Source organism: Opisthocomus hoazin, chromosome 2, assembly GCF_030867145.1.
Source record: "Opisthocomus hoazin isolate bOpiHoa1 chromosome 2, bOpiHoa1.hap1, whole genome shotgun sequence".
In the NCBI taxonomy this organism is placed as follows: Eukaryota; Metazoa; Chordata; class Aves; order Opisthocomiformes; family Opisthocomidae; genus Opisthocomus; species Opisthocomus hoazin.
Window position 1 is genome coordinate 10,861,141 of NC_134415.1, and position 16,223 is coordinate 10,877,363.

The 16,223-nt window shown below is 37.8% G+C and overlaps 1 protein-coding gene across 7 annotated transcripts in view; it reads right to left on the reverse strand.

The window, feature by feature from the left end:
• RGS7 (regulator of G protein signaling 7) overlaps positions 1 to 16,223 on the reverse strand; it is a 266,918-nt gene that overhangs the window by 136,757 nt on the left and 113,938 nt on the right. For 6 of the 7 annotated variants that reach the window (XM_009933299.2, XM_075412522.1, XM_075412521.1 and 3 more), the window contains exon 3: positions 10,572 to 10,668. The exons of the other annotated variant lie outside the window; for it this stretch is intronic. In XM_009933299.2, the coding sequence (XP_009931601.2) occupies positions 10,572 to 10,668 (97 nt within the window). The remainder of the gene's footprint in view (positions 1 to 10,571; positions 10,669 to 16,223) is intronic. 7 annotated transcript variants of the gene reach the window in all.

A 16,223-nucleotide genomic window follows, 5' to 3' on the forward strand; every position in this document is an offset into this window, starting at 1 on the left:
TTTGTTGTTTTTCAGATAGCTAGCTCCCAACATTCAGTAACGACCAAGAAATTAAAACTCAGATCGTACATTCTGCTTCTCTTACCATCACAAAAACCCAGCATCCTTGACAAATAGAAATTTCATGCATGCAGATACACTACACAGATAAAATGGTCTGCTCAGTCTGTGTCATGATCAGTCACCTCAATCAACATGTCCAAGATGCAACAAACACTAAGATAGGCCTATACCAGGCAGCTGCTCAGGAAGCAAGTTCCAGACAATCCAGATGCACACTTGCTCCTAGTAAAGCAAAGTTTGGCTGAGGTGGGAGTCATCAAATGACGGCCCACTAACATGGAAAATCCCAATGTTATGGTGACATTTGTTATTACAAAGTGTACATATACTGTTTGATAACAGCACCATGCAAAACTAGTCTGTAGACAACATCAGCAGCAACAGAAATAAAAACCGTTACAATTATTGTAATTTATTCCTTGCTGTCCCTTTACAAAGACAAGTCTGCAGTCTTCTAATGCAACTGCAATGGCAAAGTCTTTTTCCTCATAGCTGGAACCAACAGCATTAGGAGCTAAATCACAAGTCATCTTGTAAACCCTGCTAACTTGATTTCTTGCTTAAGGGGCATATTCTCCAGGGAATGATTTTAATTAGTTTGATTATTTTAACTGCTGACCAGCTATACTTATCTGGCTGTAAGAATGGCAGATTGAAATCTAGAAATACAGCACCACTTTGTCTCTTTGCATGCAGTTCATTTAAATATTTCAAATAACTTTAAAACAGTAGATTTAAAGCGAACAAGATACAATTTCATGTACTAAAATGGTAAAACTGAAGCGGAAAGAAATTGCGTTGCTTGAAACATCACCAAATGAGTCAGTGTTAGATGTCATTTAAGAGGAATAGGAGATTACTAACCCTGATGCATTTCTACCATCTTAAAAAGAAAAGCAAATGTGTATGTTTACACTGCATTACACCTAGCAGGTTACCTCTAAATTATATGTTACTTCTATCTGTACCAGTGATACTTATCACATCTACGTTGCTTCCTATACGCACATAATAAATAATCACCAGTCGGCCAAAACCATGCCACCAGACAACAGCATACAATGCCACATAAATTTAAAAGTTGGCTATTTTTCCATGTGTACTCCACAATGTAATTGTATTAATATCTATTGTCTCTGTTTATAAAACAATCACAATACCTGCCTAACTACAGCCTTGTAAGTAGATATTCTATGTAACTGTTCTGCTCCATTCTAATTGACCAAATATTCAAGACCCAAACCTACTCACGTATTCCCAGCTTTAGGATTACATTACGCTCATACAAAAATCACACTTACAAGTCCTAGGTACTTTTGCAAAGTTTGGATTTTTGGCAAGACAATGGATACTTTTCAGACTCAGGGGTTCTGACCTTAGCAGAACCAGACTGGGTTTCTTCTCTTTTTGTCTTTAAGTGGATATCCATTTCCGGGATAGTTTCCAGAGACTATTTATCAAGCGTATCATGAAACAGATATCACATTGTGGTAAGACCACTACTAAGACTCAACCAGGACTTCATGCTGGGACTTCATTTGCCTTCAGCTATACACTTCCTCTCCTCATTACTAACATGAGCAGCAAATTTCCCTCCCGTCTCAAAAATTAGTGACAGTAAACACAGTAGTGACTCTTTCTTCTCAGAAAACACTTCTCTTCTGTATGCTGTGAATTGTTTTGTGAAAAAAATTCAGTGTGATTTAAACAAACAGCTTTGTTTTCATAGAAGTACCTCATAAACTGATGGAGTCAAGCAGTATACTTTGCTTCCTAATTAAAATGATAACTTCAAATACAGGTGCCTGGAAAATTCTCTCTGATCTTTATTTCACTAGTTCTAGTCATTACTATCCACCATCAATAGTACTCCTTTCAAAGATTTCCAATAGATAGTCAGGAAGAAAAAAAAAACATTTCCATGGAACCCCTTCCTTAGACATATTCCAGTCTTGTCTTGCTGCAAGACTTTGATTATGCACATAACAGATTTCAGCGAGCCTATGTTATTAATCACTACTACATATGCTGCTTATACAAGCTTAAAAGTTTGGGGTTTTTTAAGCTTATATATTATGTACTGCCTCCATGGGCAAATACATATGGCATAAATATGCATGCTATGTATTCTTGTGCGTGTGTGTGTTAGAGGGGGTTATTTTCTCTGTTTTCTCTAAGTACTATTCATTGTTGCTGACACAAAAACAGCACAACAAAACACAGTTATTAACTGGTGTTATGCCAGAAATAAATGACAAAATACCTGAAGTGAAGCTCTGATAGATTGCAGAAATCCTGCTAATTTCAGGTTGATGTGAGGCTGATTCAGGGCTCCCTTTTCACTCCACATTCTCCATGATGTTACATGTCCAGTGTCCAGAGACTGGGTGTCAAGGAGGGCAAGCCATTATATATATTTATATATTTTTGTCCATAGTGAAGGCAGCAGGTTTTCCCATACTCCTCTTAAAAGTACTCATACATGAAGGGTGCAATCCCGTTCCACTAAAAACAATGGCAAAATTTTACACGCAAGGAGGCTAGACAGAAGGTGGTATAGAATCATAGTTTGGAACAGACCTCTAAGATCATCAAGTCCAACCATCCACCCAATAACAACATGCCTACTAAACCATGTCCTGAAGTGCCACATCTACGCGTTTTTTAAACACCTCCAGGGATGGGGACTCAACCACCTCCCTGGGCAGCCTGTTCCAATGTCTGACCACTCTTGCAGTGAAGACGTTTTTCCTAATATCTAATTTAAACCTCCCCTGACGCAACTTGAGGCCATTGCCTCTCATCCTATTGCTAGTTACCTGGGAGAAGAGATCAACACCCGCCTCACTACAACCTCCTTTCAGGTAGCTGTAGAGAGCAATAAGGTCCCCCCTCAGCCTCCTCTTCTACAGACTAAACAGCCCCAGCTGCCTCCGTCGGTCCTCATAAGACTTGTTCTCTAGACCCCTCACCAGCCTCACTGCCCTTCTCTGGACATGCTCCAGCACCTCAATGTCTTTCTTGTAGTGAGGGGCCCAAAACTGAACACAGAACTCCAGGTGCGGCCTCACCAGTGCTGAGTACAGGGGCACGATCACCTCCCTACTCCTGCTGGCCACACTTTTCCTGATCCAAGCTGGGATGCTGTTGGCCGCCTTGGCCACCTGGGCACACTGCTGGCTCAAGGAAAGGAAGGGAAGTATTTTCATGACAAAACAACATAGTAGGAAAATTTAGGAACAAATTTGTCTACGATCAACATGACCCAGAGCTATTTCTCTTGAAACATGCTGGGCTGTAAGGTCTTACTCAGCATTTAGCAAACAGGGATCATCTAATTCAAACTGTGCACTTCATGTGGACAAATAACAAATAAGATGAATGCGCCCAGCAATCCCATCTCACAACAAGAGAACGATTATTAAGATTTTTTGCCCATCAGTGCATGACTTCTAGACCTATTTCTTTTGCAAATGTCTGTGAAAATAAGCTTTTAATACCTACTGATTTTAAGGGATCTGACATTTAAGATGACTGTTTTTCACACAAATTACTTTTTAAAAGACTTTTCAATGGATTTTCAGTATATTTCAGCTTCCTAGAACAATTTTGCAAAATTGCCTCACACTTCACTGTCTTTTCTTCTTTTTACTAATGCTCCCAGTGGCAGCCACCACTGAATTGAAAGGTAAACATAAGGATACAATTTTTTGTTGTTGTTTGGTTAGGAGGAATAAATAACTTTTAAAGGTGAATTTGTTGTTTTTAAAATAACCAGTGAAAACACTTACACATTTTGAAAAGGCTTTAATTCTGACAGTGATTTATTAAAGGTCTGATATTAACACACTCCTTAAAACGAAAATGGAGAGCATAATCATCTTGGAAACAGTCCTTCAATTCTTTCATTCACTTTTCATTTCAAGTGAATAACAGCATTCAGTTCTTCTTTGATCCCAGCACATCACTGCTTGTCACATGGCCTTTCTGAGCTTCACAACTACAATGCTGTCACTAAGCTGATTTTCCATAAAATACAAAAGTTCTGTCACGATTTAAGCAGCTTTAGAGCACCCTTCTCTGGCCATAGTTACAATCCCAGTGATGCAGCCAAGACAGAAAGACAGACAGACAAACAGAAACAGGAGGTGAAGGTATGCAGACAGCACTCCAGTATCAACCTTAGTTTCTGAAACGGTAAAGCATACAAAGCAGCACTCATCAATCAGTTAATTACCTCACTACTTCGAAATTACCATATGTCCAATCTTATGGCACCTCTTAGTCAATCTCTTCTACTCATGACTCTCAAAATCATGATATCAATAAATGAGAGAGCCAGCCTTCTCCTCAATAATATCCACTCCAAAAAGACCATGAACATTTGAATTCAAATCAGCCACTCTGACAAAGTGATGAATGGAAACGACGCACAAGAGAGATCGGTGTTTTAACTTTGAACCAACTATTAATTTGGGGATAGAGGATTATTAACTTTTTATTCTCAAAAGTTCTGCTCTGAAAAGCAAAACTGTAACGATGGCAAGTCCCTGCTCATATCCGCCCTTCTGACAGGCACAGCAGAGGGAACAAGCCAGCTTCTGTCCTTCATGTACTGTCAGAGGTCTTTTCATCAAAGCATTTTACTAAGACTGGAACCTCATCAAGGCAGCGAGCTTGTAGTTTTAACACTGAAGGCTCTGTTTGCAAATAACAAGAGGCTGATTTGGCATAAAGAAACCAGCAATGATTCTACTATTAAATTATACCCATAGGAGAATGCAAGAAAAGAGGGATGAAGGAACAGAGAGAACAAGAAAGCAGGAACCTGTCATCAACCCAGCACTGGAGACACTGAAGGGGGGGGGGGGGGGGGGGGGAGCTGGGAATGGTCCATAAAATTAGAAGCTTGTGAGATGGGAATCCTAGCTTCTCCCCCATGCTTAATTTATTCTGGAAAAGGTATCAAAATAGGAAATTCCAAAATCCTTGTATTTACCTATAATGCAACATTACTTTCCTTCAAAGGTAGCAGATGATTGAGATGTTATGCTTCTGTGTTTTTTTTCTGTCAACCCAAGTAGTAGAGCTTTTTCTTTTATCTTGTATTTCAGGTAGGTAATCTCCAGTACTGAAGCGGATAAACCTATAAACTCATTTCAAATGCAGCACTGAAAAGTCATCAGACGCTAACAACTCATTACTCAGCTGGGAAAGATCAAAACTAATAGCAGATGAAACGCTCTCTTTCTTGTTATTAGTCCCCTGAGTCATCCAGTTTCCACTGTACGGCTCTTTATTTTTTGCTGCCTGCCTCTATGTAACAAGCAATACTGTTGTTGCAGGTAGCTCCTGTGATTCACTCCTTGGGCTCACCCACTTGTGATTTGTGGGTGAGATGAGCTACTATGACACTGCTTTCCTCTGGGGTCTCTCACTACATCTGAGCAGGCTACTGAGACTGTCCGTCTGCTTTTCAGCAGAATTTTTTTATGTTTCAACGCAGAAATTCTGTTTTTACCAAGCATACTACTACTAGTACTCAAAGAAAGACTGGTAATTAATGCTTTTATGAACACATTTGCTAATTAAAGTGCAATATCTCTTTATCTGAACAATTTCCTAGGTAGAAGAGAAATAAGCATTTTCTGAGATCAGCAAAAATCATGAATAAATATTAGGGCATATGATGTCAATAATCCTCCTAAAACATGGGAAAATGCAACGTCTATATGGAAAAGGCACAATACCAGCTTTATGTCTAGGAACGAGAAAAAAATAAACACTTCAACATGGATTATATTTTCCTGGAAAAGGTAAATGCATCTTTTCACTTTCTCTTTAACTCAGAAGGAGATGTTAAAAATCCACCTTTCTACAGATTTCCTTCTCCTATTTTTGTTGGTTCAAACTGTGACTACCTTCCAAAGTTATTGAGCCATGTATCAAAAACAGCCAGTAACAGCTAGTATGAACATGCTTTCCTTGAATATATTTTACACTGCCTCTGAGTGTATTCACTTGAACTTATATTTCTCACAGTTCTCACCGCTCCTTCAATAAAAACACTAAACAGGGTCCCTCATTCGTGCTTACACACCACTCAATTGCCACATTCTCCACAGATTCTATTCCTCACCAAGCATATCCAAGTATTATACAGTTTAAAGCCCTAGAAAGCATCACACCGATATGCTGTAATGACCATAAGGCACCACTATATCACCACATCTGTCTTTATGAAATATCCATATTACGATTAGCTTATGAAGCTTTCAATACTAATGCTGACCAACCTGCCCGCACACCCCACAAAGACTCCCAAAACAAACCCTCGACTACTGCAGTGCTTTATCAGCAAACTCTAAATGCTTCTTGCTGCTTGAAGGTGAACAGCTATACTTTGGCATTTACTTGCTGTCTCTTCTTAGTAAAAATAAAAATGATATTTTAGAGCTCCTTCTAATCCCTATGATTCATATGTCAGAGTCCCTACATTCATCATTTCAAGCAAGATTTTTTTATTCATTTCCGGGCCTAATGGTGAACCACGTTCCAGGCAAATTGCGTTCTTTTTATTCCTAATGTGCTTATCAGTGTTAGTAAAGAATGCATATGACAACCTTCATGCAATTACTATTGTTGACTGGCAAGATGTCTATATAAACGATCTTCTTCACTCCTCCAAAACATTTTAAAATCATAGAGAAAACAAGAGCAAGCTCTTTTTTTGTTCATCAAAATGCATAATCACATAGAAAGAACAAACTCTCCTGCCTATTTTTCTCCTTGGAACCTTTAAAGTTTCAAATCAAGGCGACAATATATATCTGATGAATAACATTATCATGATTACGCTGCAGGCATACAGGGGGTCCTGCATTACTGCCATCTAGTCAGCCATCAATCACTGTTTTAAACATGTGCCTTCTGAAAACTGAGTGCCCATGACTGTGCTCACCAGCATTAATCATAGAAAATGACTTAGATCCATAGACAGGGGTAACTAAAATCTTGGCATTGAAAAGCCAAAATTCCCAAGAACCACACAGGAAACTCCTTCAGCGTCATCTTCAAGCCCAGCTTTAGTTGCCTAGACTAGAGATAGTTCAGGCTCTGCTAGAGGACCTATTTTTAGAACAATGCAATTTTTGAAACACAACCTCTGATGTGCTTTTCACACTCAAGATTATAATGTGAATAGGCCTAAACAGATTATATTGTTCACATTAAAAAGGTCCATTCTCAGGGACAGGAAGCTATTACTTAAGCAATGATGGTTTACTCCATAGCATTGCTTATATGCTTAAGCAGTCAAGACTAAAGCAATATAACAGTTTCCAGCAGAATTACCATTAACAGTGACCAGCGTAGGATCTAAATCACAACCTAGCAAACCTGTTTTCAGCCACTAGTGAACTAGTGTACATAGGTACATTTGTCTGTTTTCTGCAAAGCTAGCCATGAAAATTCATCTATTTGTTGCATCCAGTCTGAGCCTACTTGCAAGATTGTGGGCGACTCAGCTTGAGGTGAACCATCACTACAAAGACCATCTGCTACAGCACATCGTACATTCTCTCTGTTCAAAGACCTAATTGTACTTGCCCTCACAAGCGCTAGCTGGATGAGGTAATGCAGCGAGACTCTGTAAAGGCTAGGGTCTTGAACAAAAAACACTTTTGGCTGAAATTGTAATAGGCATACAGTATACTGCTACAAAGGCCCCAGAAGGCAGTGAGCTAGTGTCAGGATGAGTCAGCATAGAATTATGCTGAAAAAGCCACGTGTAGTAGTTATTTGACTCAAATAAAATTAGAAAAAAAAAAAAGCTGGGCATGGAGGTTGTAAATATCTGTTCTGCAACAGTGAACAATGCAGATCTTGGTGTAAAATACGGTTTGAATGCAATGAAGCCATTAGCTCATCAGACCCGACAAGCTACAGTACAGAATAGTTCTGGCGTATCTGGTATTTAGTCCTGCTTGTCACAACATAGTAAAATACACCACAGATGTTCACTGATGAGCACAACAGGTTGCAGGTCTGCAGGCTGCACAAGTAAAAGTCAGAGAAGTCAGCTCCCAATGCTGTACTTCCACTGATTCTTTTATGCTGAATCCCATCTGGAATTAGCCAAGGATGCATTTTTCCGCCTCCAGTAATTGTTTAATTCTATGTACAATAAGCTACATCATTTCTGTTAAAGACTTTGTAATATACTAAGATGTTCACCATAGTTATTTGCATTAAAAGAGGTATAATTTTATATAGTTCTTTATCAAAAGAGCTCAGATGAGTACCATTAACATCATTAATGCTAAACAGCTAGGAAAAACCTCTCAGCACCAAGCAATGAGGTGTAGAACCAGGAGAGGTGCTAACAGCTTTGGTTTTACCCCCTTGTTTTCAAAGATTCTTATCTTGGCATATATGATATGTTGGAGCTCAGTCAAGGATTGATTTTTTTTTCAAAATCCACTTCAGCTCCTGCTTGTAGGTGACTGGAATGCTACTATCCCAATTAGTCTGCAATTCAACATTTCTAGAGAATTTACCCCGTAGATAAATTTGCTGCATAAAGTCAATCTGACACACTCCTAAATCTGGATACAAATACGAATAGTAATTAGCACACACGTACGGCTTTGTATTCTTTTTCATTAAACAGCTTGCAAACTCATTTTAAACATATTATAATCCGGTAAAGATGAATAAATGATTTACTTTTTAAAGATTCAAGAAAGAAATTAAACAAAAATGGTGTGTTTGAATTCAAGCAGCTTGCTCACAAAAACAAATGTACAAATATCAGCATCAAGCAACTTATTTGCTCTCTATGAATATATGAAATATAAGCAATACAATTCATCAATTTTTCAAAATGCCACAAGGTGAAATAATCTTGTTAGCATTATTTTTCTTTGTATTTTTCTGAAGCACAACAATGCATACAGCCTATAAAGAATTACCTGTATTGGCAATGTTTCTCTGTGTGGATATTTTACTTGTAAAAACATTTAAGGAATGACTCATTAGATGGGATAATATAATCACTTCATCCTATTCATTAAAATCACAACATTTTCTGAAAAGGTTAAATTCAGATACCATTCCCCAGGCTGATTTTGCTAATGTAGTCATCCTAAAATAGATAAGGTCAGTAATTCTGCTTTAACAAGTGACTGCTCTTTCAACTAGCTTTTCACTTGCGGTTTTTAAAAGCAATACTATGAAATAAAAGTAGAAAAAAAAATAAAAATACCTAATAAAAATGCTATCCTGTAAGACCCTATTCCTACAGACAATTTGTGGACAACCTTATTTTCTACAAGTAGTTTAAAGAACTCTTAGAAATCTTTTCTAAGTGCTTTCAGGAACATGACTTCACTGTGGGAGACCTACCCATTTTGCTTCTCCCCACAAAGAAACAATTGCAAAGTTCCAGTTTTTATGGGACATGATCCTGGACATATGCCTGGGTATAATACATGCTTTTATGCATAGACCCACAGAGGTATATATGTGAGCATATAGACATATATATGGATTTTTTAACTGGAGAGCATCTGCTCTTGATTTGATCATTTTCATCTGGATGCTTTTGTGAGTAATAACAGTACTATAAGCTGTTATTAAATACATTTTCATTATTATCTATCTATCAAATTTACTGCTTGCTGTTCTGGACAGTAAAAACTTCTACAAATACTTTCTATGTAAGAATTACCTTTTCCATTACAAAAATTGCAACTGTTACCAGAGTATGGCAAAAGTAGGTCCAACAATGGAATCTGCTTCAAAGGAACTCATTACCCACTGGTAGAACAAAAAGATACATATTCACATATAAATGCATAAATTGCTATAAAAGTATGTAAATGAATAAATATATCATACTAGTTAATTAATAAATGGACAGATTTTTGTGCATATATAATACTGACTTGGATTAGCTATAAAGTTTACAGCTGTCTGGCAAATTACCATATTTATCTCAGTCTTAGCTTCTTGGGCACAAGCAGCCAGCTACAAAAGCAGATCACAAATGCTGTAATAAAGGTCTACAGCCGCAATTCAGTATCATTTGCAGAGTGCATCAATGATTTCCCTTTTGCGCTGCTCCTCTGGCAGTTCTTATCTTCATGTACTGGCCTATACGCCAAACTAATACTTGCTATGAAAACAGGCTAAAAACCAGATCTGAAATGCAGAAACTCTGCAGTAAAAATACTGCCATCTTCAGATAGTTCACTTTTTGTAGTAAATTAAGTATTCCCTTAACCTTGTTTACAGGACAAAAACATCTCTGTGTAAGCCCACTCCAATGTGAGAGAAACATCAAAAATTCTATAATTAAAGTATTCAAAGGATAGTCAATGCCTTTGCCAGAGCAGATGACTGAATTCCCCATAGCACTCATGTTAAAAGTGTTTTCCATTTGAGCATCCCCTTACATAAGGTTGAGTGGAAACTTCAAATAGTATGAAATTCACTTTGACTCTTACCAGAAAAGACACTGGGGATCTTGGAAAGAAAACTTTTGACTGTACGAATAGGAATCCCATTTTTCTCATCTTGCATGCGGGCTATGACGTCTTCCATCTGAACACAAAGGAAAAAAAATAAAAGAAAGAAAGAATAAAGAAATCCAGAATTATTTCCTAAAATAAATTCCCCAAGAAATCCTAGCTCAATCTCTCAGAATGACAGGTCCACTCTTGAAATCTTTTTTTTAACATATAGTTCTATATTTTTATTGAATAGACTGAAAAACTGCAAGTATTTATTAGTGGACAACAGTAAAAAAATGTATGTGCTCAATGTATGTGCTCAATGTGTTTTGAGAAAGAAATTCCAAGGCAGAACAAAGAGATGTAGTTAAAAGTAGTTAAAAGAAGTAGTTAAAAACCATTGCTCGATATAGAACTTCATGTTTTGATTGTATTGCTGGTGTTGTACCACATATAAAAGCAAAATAGACTCATACAGCCTTCTATGAGACTGATACAGTTCTCAAAAAGGCTGTTCAAAACAAAAATAGGGCTTTTAAGTTCAAAGCAAAAATTCCTTCTTTTCTTTTGACAAGAGAAGAAAAATACAACACAATGTAATTTTGCATCCCAGGAGACAGCAAAGCCAGAAACATAAGATTTTTTGTAGGTTTGGTTTTTTTTGGTTTTTTTTCATGTCTATCTCACCTCTGTCTGCTCAGTAGTTTCCAAAAGAATTCATTAAAAGTCTGTAGCTAGGTTTTGAAGAGACTAACAGACAAAATTCTGTTATACACCTGTTATCCACAGAAGTCAGATGACCCAAATCAGCAAAGACCAAATCAGTATTAGTTACAGCTGTGCATTACTTGGTGGAATGGGGGAGTTGCACACAGCCAGGAAAAGGAAAGGGAGCTGGGGTCACCAGTGGTGTACAGAGAGAAAAAGAACAAAAACCCACACCAAAAATGAAAACAAAATTAATTAGTTCGACTGCTCATGAGAAAATTGTTTATATAGAGGATGTCTGGAGGTTCACGTGTTCCAGGTACTTATGGATCATACATTAACAACCCAAGGGACACAAATCCAGTGGCATAGTCCAAAACAGAAAGTACACACAAGAAGTAGGCACTGTTAGCAAGGTGTGGAAGACCAGGTCTATCGCTCAGAATAAGCAATGTACAAATGTAACAGAAGAAAATAACCAATGTTCATAGTAATGAGTTTCATCTGACATGGAATTTAAATATTTAAATAGAAAAGCCTATTAATAATGTTCTGAAGAAACTGTCAAGCAGACAAACTGTTGTCCATGAAATGGAATCTGTCCCTGCATTTACTATACATACAATAAGTGAAGGCTTGTTTCAACCCCTTCTAAATTCAGCTGGTAAACTGTCTTACTGAGCCCTTAAATGAATAAGAAGTCGCTCAAATTCAAGTGAATATCCTTGCTGTAAACAACAAAGTAAATTATAACCATAGGCACATGGTCTTCTACGGAAATGAACAGAAGTAAATTTGATGATGAGTTCCATATATGCAGCATAGCGTAAGCTTGCAAGAATGTTGCTAGAACTGCAGAGTGTATAATAATGTATATTACACTGGGACAAAGTTGAGAAGACAATTCATACAAAAGCCAACATGATAAAGGTATATTTGCATTATAATAAGGATTACTACAAATGTAGGAAAAAATCATGGAACGATAATATTGCAGGTAGTAATATCCAGTTACCTCTTTCTCAGGAACGCACATGAGTGCAAACGTTTAATGCCTAGCACTTCTCGTGCTGTCAGTGACCAATCTTTTGAGGGTATATGGAATAAAATGTTAATTGACATTCATATATGCTTTCCTAAACTTGCTTCATGGACAAGATTTGATCTAAACTGTACAAAACCTAACTCTGATAGAGATTGTAGCTCTGGGGGAGTTCTCTGATTTTGATTTGCAAAGTGAGCTCTAGGATGTCTGCACTGCAAACTTACACCTTTCCCTGCACATCTAGCTCAGATTATTGGTCCCTGTCAGGAGTGAACAAACTCTCTGCAAAAGGCAGCTCACACTCCAGACAGCATCATTGTGAATGGCCTGCTTAATTCGGTGTACAAAGACGACTTTCTAATCTTGTAATTGCTCTGAAACAAGATACAACACAACAGCAGACTCCTAATTAGTTACAGCTGACCTGGGATTCTGTATGTTATCTGTTAGATAGATAAAAATTCTTATTTGTCTTGTCCTTTTTTGCGCAGAAATCTAAAATGTCACTGGTGTTTTGTGGTCATCTTAAATCTTAAATGTACGAACTCAAGAAAATGAAGGGCAAATTAAAAAAAAAGCTTCAATTAAAGATTCAAAATCACCTAATCCAATATATGCAGGTGCATAATTTAACTTTCAGTATGCGCAGTCCCTATTTCTGTTTTAGCTGCTTTAAATTCAGCAAATGCATAATCTCTTCCACTGAAAATCATCTCATTTAATTGTATTTGGGAAGCAGCACTCAAGGCACTTCTTTGTCATTCATCAACAATGACTTAAGACAATGAAAAGGGCAGAATAGTTTAATTAGTATGATGAAAGAAAATGTTCATCTGATTCTGCTCAAGAAGTCTAATCTGGGAAACATAAGCTGCTGCCTGATATAATAATTTTCGTTCCTGATGTATCATTGTTTGCTTCTGAGTCACCTGACGCGACACCCAAAAGTGAAATATAAGCTCCTTTACTTCACCTCCGAATGAGGCTTTCACAGTTCTTTTCTTATGTGCTTACCTGGCTAACCCCAACTGGCTCTGATCATGCAATGGAATCCTTTTTAGCCCTAAGCCTTCTCAAAGAACTCGGAGAAAACAAATCCACAACCAACAACTGCCTTGTGATCACTCTGCAAATGAAGCAAGTTGTACAAGCACATCTTTTGCCTTTCCAGTCATCACAATTAACAGGGAGAGCCTAGCTAGAAGGAAGTTCATAATGCATCAAGGATTATACAGGAGCATTTCTAGATAAATGTATACTTCAAAAAATGTGCCATTTGTCTGTCAGTGAGGCAGTTCTAAATCTGACAAAAGCTCACTGCCTAAGTGAGGCAACTCAGACCAAACTTACAATATTAATATTTAAAATTCTGCTTGTCTCCTTGTGAAGATAATTTGCAGCCTTCATCTCTGTGAATTCTGTTTCAAAGACTAACTCTATGACAACAGTGACAATGCATCTTATGTGAAGTAAAAAGAAAGAAGATAGTGATATCCTGTAACAGAAAGGCTACAGGATGCAGGAGCCATTGACTTATAATAACCACTGACTCTGCTCCAAACACACCGGGAGCACGCATGGAGACGTGCATGACTTACTCCAGGGGCAGAACTCATAGAGAACTAACAAGCCTACAGAGTCAGTCGTATCTGGCCATGGGGAAGAGAGATTAAAAGTTATCAAATGGGAAGTGAAGGTGATGCTTCTCAGTTGTGTGTATTGCTAAAAGTCCACTGAAGGACTATGCTTATTAGGCTTCTTTCTTCGACACAATTGTAAGAGGTTTCTGCCATATAGGGTAAGATTCACCTCTGTTATCTTTTTAATCATCAGTCACTACCCAAAAGTATCTGACTTTCTCCTTTATTGACAGTGGAAGTCTCGACAACAAACCAGCACTAGTATCTTTTAGCTACTTACAGTTAGGTGAAACGAACACAACTCTTAGGACCAGAATTTTTATGGTTCCTTAGATTTCAGTGCCATGTGCTTTGGGAGACCCTGACTTTTAAATTTCTAAATCTAAATATGAGTTTCATTGTTAATCATCCACACTTATTGGAAAAATTATACCCCTGCACCGTAATTCAGCATCACTGTTAAGAAGTGGGTTTTTTTTTAATTAATTCAAAGACAACAGAAATCAAAAGCTCAAAAATTTTGTCACTGCAGGACAAGAGTTTTTTCTTCCCTTAAAAGCAAGCCTAACAGAACTCCACATAAGGACAGTCACTAGATACAAGAATTCCAAGACTAGAAAAAGAAAGCAATGGTCTGGAACTACCTAAACTTCAAGAGATACATAGTCAAAGCTTGAAGCCTTGACCTACTGACACATTTATAGATATCTCAGTTTGATTTCTGTTACTAAAATAAATTTCAGTGCCAGGGAATTAAAAGTATACCCAGGAATACTAGAATGAAACTAATCATAACTTTGTACTCAGTTATCCTACCTCAGAACAGGGGATTGCTTTTACATTGAATGTACTGGGGTCTACCTACACTACAGCTTTGTTAATTTTGCTAAAATCTTTCTTCCTCATTTTACCCAAATGCCGAGGTGGAATAACCCAGTGGAACTAACTAAAAACATCATCCAAACTTGTTAACAAAGTACAAGTAGTTACATTATGTAATAATTCCTTATGCCACGCAACAAGTTTCCCTAGACATTTTTTTTTTCCTCTCCCTACTCGAACAGGTTACAGAGTTTGAGGTCCTTAAGGCAGCTGGCCAGAAGGCTGCAGGACACTTTCCTGAGCCAGTCCCCCCATGCAGAGACATACACTAAGCAACACGGGCTGAATAAAACCAGCAGGGTAGGAGAAAGCTGTAAGGTCCCTTATAAGGGACCATGGCCATTTTTTTCCATTTTCCAACACATGTTAACTATACAGAATAGACAGATGTATTCTCATCTTGTTAGTATTACACTGATAATGAATTACCTGTAAATGCTCTTGCTTTCAACAGTACTCCTCTTGAAATTCCACAGTACCACATACGCTCTGCCTCACACACTGCCAATTGTACTATAAATCTGCTGTTGAGACCTTCACCAGCTAAAAAGCCTGCAACTGTAGGATGCAGAAACTTTGTAAGAAAGTAGTTTGCTGTAGTTCACTGTGGCAAAAAATCTGTATATTTACACAAATAGTTAAACTACCCGATCAGAATTACACTTCAGGAGCCTCAGACTCTCTGTCCTCCCATGTGAGCTGCTCTTTGCCTGGGCTACACATGCCAACAACCACTGCGATATCCTTCTTTAATTGAATCATCACAGTGCCACCTGAGAGCTGCCCCACTCAGTGAACCAGGGGACTTTGTTCAGCTACTCAAGCTGCATCACAGGGAAGAAAAGAGTACAAAATACAGGAACTACAAATCCTGGGAGGCTGCACTGACAAGCACAGATACAGGCGAATGGATTGCCAGCTGAAATATTTCAGTGTTGCTCATCAAACTAAAGCAAATCATCTCAGGTCAGGAGTGCTGACAACTATTTTTCTAAATCAAGTGTGTAGAAATTAGATGGGTTGACATCTCTGTATCAAAGATTTTAGCACTTTCCATTTAATGCAGGAATGGGTGGTTTCAACTCTTCATTCCTACTTGGGATGAAAGCAAAGTTTAAAACATTCACAAGTGCAGAAAAGTACATTTAGATTTTTGACTGAAGTACAATGCTAAAAGATAGTTTAAAACACGCAAGACTAACCAAACTATTAAAAACAGTCACGCATGAACTATCCGAGCTTGCTGAAAAAAAAGCAGTCAGTCAGGAGTTCCTCTAAGTCAGCAATATTTCTTCTCTGGTCTATCAACACAGGGAACTGCCCTAAGTACTCTCTGATTAACAATAGAGAATAACTTACTCAATGGAAAGA